An 8163-nucleotide genomic window follows, 5' to 3' on the forward strand; every position below is an offset into this window, starting at 1 on the left:
GCTTGTTTGTTTCTTGTAGGGCGTGTTTTGCTACAAACAAGCATCAAGCAATATCCTTCACAACATCACGTGCAGACGCCGAACTATCTATAGCTTCCGTGTTGATTACAGTTGACTCACAAAATCCTTCCGGTGGTAAGGCTTTTAGCTACTTCAGCAGCTGGAAGTTAAGTTGAAGATACGCGCGTGTCGCAAATTTGCATGCAGTGCGTCTTCCTTTGTGTGTCAAGGGTGCGCATTGTCAACACCTCTTCTCGAAGTTAAACGAGTGCGCAATCATTGCGACTGCTAGGGACGTGACGTTACGTTCTACGCCGAATAGTGAAAGTTCACGTAGAATTTTTTGGAGATTTTGAAGTAATGATGCGTTTTTGAAATAATGTTTTTGAAGTAATGATACTTTATTAAGGATGTCACTGTCCGGATGTGGGTCGCCGTTTTTAGAACCACTATGGTATTTGCAACCATTCTTTACGCTTTTTTATAGTAAAGACAAAAGAGCAACGCACTGTAATAGGCAGATTAACTTTTACTTTGTCACACGCATAAAGGAAATGCCGCTTCCGGTGATGCTAGAACCACGAAAGTCTTTGCAATCATTCTTTACGTTTTTTATATAGTAAAAACAAAAGTGAAACACACAGTATACTACAGCTCAACTTTTCTTTATCACACGCATAAAGGAAATGTCGCTTCAGTGATAACTTGGTTTCAAAAGCAACATAACTGGTTTGTTTGTGGTATTTACTACAGCAAAAGCAACTAAAGAATGACAACCCTAATTTCCTTTTGTAGCCTTGTGAAACTCCTGTCTTTCAGTTCAGTTGATGCCACTCTGTTTTTATTGCGGCTCATAAGAACCTTTTTAAGGCCTTATGCGCAATATCATTATTTTTTGAAGGTTTAGATACGTAAACAAGGTATATGGTCATTTCAATTAAATTTAATGCGCGGTACATAGTTTCATGCAATGCAACCTAGACAACGCAGTATTCTTGGTACCGGTTTCGAATATTGGACATTGCCCAAAAATAACGTTGAAAACCATTGCTAAGCGATCTGTGGGTTTTTGCGCAAAATAAGTGTAACGAGAGATTCCCCCCTGACATTGAAAGTGTAATACTGTGTTTATTGTCAAATGAATATATAACGCTGATACACAAAAAGGACAATTTCGAACTTTACTACGCATAAAACATAGGATGTCTAATTTAGCCTAACAGTAAGTAAAAACAAAAATTACCGTACAATTAACAATGAGACGATAGTATTGTTGGTTTAGTACATTTGTAACGTATTCTTAGTGCCTGAAACACAACCAAAGCGTTTCGTCTGAATAGTAGTGCTAAGAACAGGCGTTAAATTCTAAAGGAGCTTTACAACAACTAAACAAGAAGCACCTGAATACAACGCGTTGACTTTGAATCTAGCCTATAGATAACGATCCATCCTATGTTTAAATAATATGCTAATTTCTTAGTTGGGTGCGACAAAAAAAATGCGAAAAACTAGATTATTATAATATTACTTTAATCATTAGGCAATAAATAAGATTTGCAACTGCCTGCTTTAAAACGATTAACGTACTTTGTTTAGTTCAATTTATATTTGAAACCATACTAAAGCATTTATTTTAAATAACAAATGAGTAATATTAATAACTTTTGTAGGCGTTTTGCGCACTTTATGATTCAAAATCGACAGAAATTATTTAATAACGTTTGTCTTTCGAATCAAAAGGAAACATGCAAAAGTAGCCTCTTAGCGCGTTCTAGCATGTAGCGAACAAGTAACATATATCGTTACGCCGCCGTAGTCAGCGATCGAACTCCAGATTGTCCCGCTGGGGGTAGCTTTAAAGTATTATTGGTGTGTTGGCCGTAGGTATGCCCGATCATGTACTTGTAACCTATAAAACAAATGTATAATTAATATAATTATTAATTTAAAGAATAATTGTCTAAAAACTACAAACGCCTACAACGAAGTCAATTGTAGGTGGATTGCTAGAAAAGTTTTGGTTAAAGTAAATTACCAAATTTACCTGGTATATATCCAGTGTAGTGTGGGACCATTCCGATATTCGACGGGTAAATAATGGTTTTGTCCTTGTGCGGGTGAGCGCGCGGTTTTGTGACGCGTTCACCATGGTCCACGTCAGCGCTTTCGGCCCGGGTCTTGGCGGCGTCATTGAAAAGGGAAAGTCCTTTTTTGCTCTGCACTGGGTAGCCTAGCGATATCAGCTCTCTGGTGCGAGGGACAAACCCGGTGTAACCTAAAAAGTTTAAGATTCAGACTATGAAATTACATCTGGCTTCTAAATACAAACGGCATATACTTTACATGATTTATTTGATTTATTGAAATAAGTTCAGTTGATGCAAACGTTGTTTTGCCACTGAGAGTACAATGTGACACAAGATGTTGAGAACAGTAATTAACCTTTTAGCAGCAATATTTACTAGAACAATAAAGTATTCTGTGCTCAAGCGTTGCGTTTATCTTTAAACAAAAGTTTAGTTACTTCTCTTATTAAGGTATCACTTTTCAATCATAGTTTTGCAACAACATCAACTCAGATAAAAGCTTTTAGTGTCAACTGTACAAAGGTATATATCTCATTGCAAACCTGATTTAAACCATTTCATCGGGTTCTCGTTGTCCATGAAGTACGGCGATCCGTATGGTTTAAACTCTTGTGGTGACTGATACCGCTTGGCATCTTTCGCTTGAGGGGACAAGGGAGTCGCGTAGCGTGACGTCAACAACTAAACAGAGAACACTTATGTAAACTAATGCACAAAACTGGGCCCAAGGGACAGAATTAGGAGCAAAGAAGAAACTGAAAAAAACACGATTGAATCAGTATTGCTAAAGGCGATTGACACATCTCATGTGCAAAGTAATTGATATAAACATTCCACGTATTCCAAAGATTATTGGGGTTGAGGACTTTACCAATCAAGCTTGAATAAAAGAATACTAGCAAAGGTTTGATATAACTCCTCCTAACTAAATGGTAACGCGTTTGGTATTGTAAAAACATGTTAAAGTCAATTTGACTATGTCCTTACGCCACAATCATTTAAACAAAATCTTTCAAGAGAAATTTACCGATTTTTCTTCGTCGGTGGTAGGTCTTATGCTTCCCGTCTGTAGGGCAAAGACCTTCTTGAGCTGGTGTTGTTTGCCTTTGATATCCTGCTGTTCTGTTTCGTGGTGACTCAGTGCACTTCGGCACATTTCTCCGTAAGTGTTGGCAAAGTAATGCTGTCTCTTTGGTATGTAACCTAAACAGTCAAGCACGATATTTTTCACGGTTACCAATCATTTAGGAGCTTTTGTTAAACATTAACACTCGCCGCCTTTATGAGTAAACTTTTGGCCCATCGGAGATATTCCATTGAAAATTTTATAGGTGGTTTTACTTTTGGATAATTTGGATGCACTCTATCGCGGTTTACTTTAGGTAAAACAACAGGGTCAAAGATTTTGATTGAAAATTACAGACTGGGTTTAAATTGAAACCACAAATCATCAACGATATTACGCAGCCCGTAAGAAAACATTTAAAATGTGATTCCAGAAAAGTCAATTCTATTTTGATTTAATTTTGTATAAAATCACCTGTATAACCAGGAACCATTTGTTCCGTCAAGTTTTGATTTCCCCAGCTGTCTCCCCGGGACCGCAGGGTTAACCTCCGCTCATCCAGTGGAGGTGGGTGGACCGCATCAGTGGGAGTAAGTACGTACTGACCGGACTTATGGACGTTGTCGTCTGTGAGAATTTCCACCGAGTGGCGCCCGTACGTTTTACCGATCCTGTATTTGTATTGTGGCAAATAGCCGCAGTATCTGTAACACATTAAAAACTAGAATTTACCATTTTTGTTAAAGTAAGTTGGAAAAATCGGCAAGATTGTTCCCTTGCAGCTAAAAATACATGTAAAATTGGTTGTAAAATGACTTCGCGTGCACTGTTTAATAGCATCTGTCGATCGATTGCATCATTAGCTGCATGCGGTGTGATGCAAATTATGCGAAACACTAAACGAATGATGAAACTCAAACAAAAAAATCACACTAACTGTTGGGCTGGGTGCGGGGTATACTTTCCTCACCGAGCAAACGTTTGATAAATCTACGAATAGTGGCTGAACATCAACAGGGCAATCTGGTTTTGCTTTATACTTTTACCTGTAGATACTTTTTTTTTTATAAAGGCTATGGTATCCAAAAGAACATTATGCATTGTGCTTTACATCCAAACCATCTGTGAAATTAGTCAAAACATTGTAAAAAATATTGAACATGCCTAACTAAAGCTTTGTGAAAGTTCTGTTCATACATGCAAACTCAACGCATAAAACCCGAAATTTGTAATTAAATAAACTTACAGCGGCCTATAGGTTACACAAACCAAACAATACAACCAAAGCTTTGGATAATCAATATCCATACTTTGCTAATACTCATTCAAGTGGCATCCAAGCATCAACAATCGCTGCTCGTGCGTTAAGCTTTTAAGCCCATAGTGGCACTTAAAACGGTTATAAGTGGACTTTCACGCACACAGCTGTAATATGACCCAAGCTTTTGATGGCACGCTTCTTTAATTTAATCACTGCTTCATTGGATTAAAGCGATTTTGTCCTTAAGTTTACCGCCCAAACACAGCTTGTTGATTTTGTTTTAATTTCATGTCTTTAACTGGTAAAGTCCCAAGAAATGAGTGGATTTAAAATATCATGCAAAATTCTGTCATGTGAAAATAAAGTTCAATACATAAAGTTTTTATAGTTGTAAAGTGTTTTTTTGTGCTCTCTCAAAGCATATTTTGTAACAAGGTTTATAAAACAGACCTGACAAAAAATGTTCAGGTGGATCCAAATCAAGTGTTAATCATTTAAAAACGTCTGATATCATGAAGCGATAATAAAATAACGATAGCTTGCAGCCATTACAAGGATATTATTCGTGGTGTTTTTTTTCTTCGTCAGAGTGAAATCAAAAAAATTTAAGGGCATTATTGTATTCCGTTTCGGCATTAGTTGTGGCTATTATGAAAAGACTAGGCGACCCCTGAGTAAGCATATAGTTCTCATTTCTCCACAATACAGTGTTTTATTTTATTCATGTTTTTGAAACAAATACGACGCACCACCTGTCATGCCAGCCGACCAACATATTTTTATCAAATCCAAAAGCCATAATATACTTCATCAATAAAAGCTTGTTGAGTAAACCGTTGGGTATTTTGTTGCTATAGCATACTATTTGAAACAAAGGTATATTTAACCTTTGCAGACACAGCTAAAGATGGTCATTGTTTACTAAACCCCAAATGTCGATATAACCTGGTTTAATTTACGCTTGCAGACTGGTGGGATTAAAAACGTAAACATGGAGGTTTCATAGAAGGTCGCAGTTGACAAAGGGATCATAACTTTGCCTGAAACACAAAGCGGACCAGGTTACGCGGGCCATCGTCCGTACAACGATGTGTCATTGTGTCGTAAAGCTACACCCATTGTCGGCGTTCCAAAACCATTCAGCCCGCAGGTATATCGACCCTAAGCGATTTGACATTTGACAGTCCGTCACCAACTCCTACGGATTTAATTTTTTCCTGGCAAGCCCGTGGAAATATTAACGTGCCTTGTTTGCTTAATGGAACACAGGTGGCCTTGACTTTAAGTACAACGGATACTGGGTAACTTTCCTCGCACACAAAAGCGTTCCTGAACGTGGTTTATGCAACGCCGTAAAAAATATGCTGCGCTTTAGGGAATTAAAATAACTTTTCCATCTTTTCCATTCCATAATTTGATATTCGCTCTTTATATTTGTTATTCCATGTTTTAAGCACAACAAAGGTGGGAATTTAATTTGTACTTTTTGTATGTTTACGGAATTAAGTCGTTTTATACTGTTTTATCCGTTGTGTTACGTTGACATCAAAAAGCATTATCACACATCAGCACATAAAGTGTTTTGTCAAAGCGTTTTTCAATTAAAGGCATACGATAACTATCACATTGAATTCACATGACACCAAACTCCAAAATATTAGACGCATTTCCCCCAAAGCTGAAGCATACCAAACTGAAGCACTAAAATCGAAATTGTAACTAGTGTCGTTATTCCCCGGACAATCCATACCATCTATATCTGGTAAACATTTTTCTTGCAAAACAAACATAAACCTTACCTGGGAAGGTAATAAGGGTCTTCGGTAAACAATTCGCTCCGTCGAGGCATTTTAATCGTTGGTCGATATCCAATTGGCAAAGGTATTAACTTGTTTGACAACTAACAAATAAGTCAGGTAAAACTACATGTCGGAAATGAAATGATTCAGACATGAAACAGTATATCTGAAAATACAAGTGAAATTGGTCATAAAGGCATGAACTAAGATAGGTGTTTAAGATTAGGATTTCAAAACAAAATTCTGAGTACGGAAACATAAAGGAACCACAAAATCAAGTGTTGCCCAATAGACGTGAAATTAAATTTTTACTCATTTTTATTGTACAAAGTTAAACTTTCCCGCAGTTGCTTTTCACAAAAACGTTTTGTCACACCAAATCTGATAAAATCTGCGACGCCAAGCGATCTTAGCCAAAACCAACCGATGTATTGTATCCAGTTTGATGGATTAACCTCCAATCCATGTGTTTTAACAAGCTAAGACCAGAACAAACGATTGAATGATGCCATGAACTCACATCCTTATCGGGGCGAGCTCTAATGTAGCCATCTTGTCGTTGACTGCACCAAATCACAATTGGTAAGCCTATCTTTTCCACCAAAGCAAAAACACATTAGCTTGTAGCCTTACGTAGACAACATTGTATAAAGGCCTTAACTACGTAAACACTGAACCTGTCTCGGTGTTGCTATTTGTGCAACGCGTCGCGCTGAATTGATCCATTTGGCACGTCTTTAAACAGCCTCAAGAATTTAATGGTAGCTTTGTGTGGCTAAACCTTTATGTATGAGTGGGTGTTAATACCCAACGCTTCAGAGTCCGATAAATTGATTTACATTGAGTTAACAAACAAAGGCAAGTCAAAACCGCGAAGTACTAGCTGGTTGTTTGCAAGGTCAGGTTATTCATTTATGCGACAAACCTCGATTTCCCGGTAAATATTGATCTCTACCCGTGAAATTTGGGGAAAACGTTGCTATGGAAACTGTCGCGTCAAGTACAACGAATGTTATAACTCACCACGCAGGCGCACATAATAATATCTTATATATTTTCATCTATTTAAACAGTCGCACCCTTTTGAAATACAGCCACTTAAACAGGCTGTGATACTCTTTTATCCTTTGTGTCGTAAATATTAACTAGAATCATCAAACCACAATACTGTCTACGTGCACAACTACAACTACCTTCCTTAAGTACGACTATTCGCTTCCAGTGGTCCAAGACTATCTGAGTTGAGTTTATCTTCAATGCTTGGTAAGTTTAAACGTTTGAGTAGAAATGCCTGAAGGACTCCAGGCAAGAATTCTCTCAGACGTTCCTCTCAGAAACATGTTTACGGTAGGCTGTTTGAAATCGGTATCTAAAGCCAGGTTGCCAGTGTATATTGTAGGCTTTACTTTTTCTCGTTCAACCATTTAACATCTGCAGCTGAATCTTGTGCTAAATCCTTCAGGTAGCGATTGACCCCTATCGTAACCTTACCGAATGTCCCGGACCAGGAACAAGGTCCCAGAAGGGTTTTGCTTTCCATTTCCCCGCCCCAACAAGCCCCGTTGCCACCGCTGAAAAAGAGTTGGGCGGTCCCAGTAGTCAGGCGGCCGCGCGCCCAAAGCTTACACAACAAGACTGCAGACAAGCGATCGACGAAATCCGAATCTGAAAATCACTTGACTCCATCACCCCACCTAGTCTTCATAAGCTTTACGCGGCACCGATCGTTGTGAAAAATGAACGGGTACAACTCGACCAGCAATAAACATTGTGCGGTGCGCCTGCTTCGAACAAAGGCACCCTGAGGGTTAAATCAATAGCGGGCGGCGCTGAGAAGTTACAAGCTCCGAGTGATTTGCGCCGTTCTTCCAGCGTTTCAATGGGCGGGCGGCTTGAAAAAGCGTACAATTACCGGTACTTGTCGGATCTCAATGGCTGGCAACATGTTAC

At 38.5% G+C, this 8163-nt stretch overlaps 1 protein-coding gene across 1 annotated transcript; it reads right to left on the reverse strand.

Annotated features, from left to right (window-relative positions):
- Nucleotides 1-1121: 1121 nt before the first annotated feature.
- On the reverse strand, nt 1122-6332 carry LOC145229486 (ciliary microtubule inner protein 2B-like). Its single transcript, XM_080094837.1, has 6 exons — nt 6214-6332; nt 3628-3857; nt 3115-3290; nt 2630-2768; nt 2045-2275; nt 1122-1909 (listed from the first exon to the last, which is right to left on the reverse strand). Exons 1-6 carry the CDS (start codon nt 6261-6263, stop codon nt 1803-1805), a joined length of 933 nt encoding a protein of 310 aa, XP_079950963.1. The 5' UTR covers nt 6264-6332; the 3' UTR covers nt 1122-1802.
- Nucleotides 6333-8163: the final 1831 nt, after the last annotated feature.

Source organism: Phallusia mammillata, chromosome 1 (assembly GCF_965637545.1).
Source record: "Phallusia mammillata chromosome 1, kaPhaMamm4.hap1.1, whole genome shotgun sequence".
In the NCBI taxonomy this organism is placed as follows: Eukaryota; Metazoa; Chordata; class Ascidiacea; order Phlebobranchia; family Ascidiidae; genus Phallusia; species Phallusia mammillata.

Coding starts and splice junctions, on each gene's coding strand:
- LOC145229486 (XM_080094837.1), bottom strand. CDS start 6,263: ATGCCTCGACGGAGCGAATTGTTTACCGAAGACCCTTATTACCTTCCC. Junction 3,858..6,213: donor GACCCTTATTACCTTCCCAG/GTAAGGTTTATG, acceptor AATGTGTTACAG/ATACTGCGGCTATTTGCCAC. Junction 1,910..2,044: donor CTACACTGGATATATACCAG/GTAAATTTGGTA, acceptor TTTGTTTTATAG/GTTACAAGTACATGATCGGG.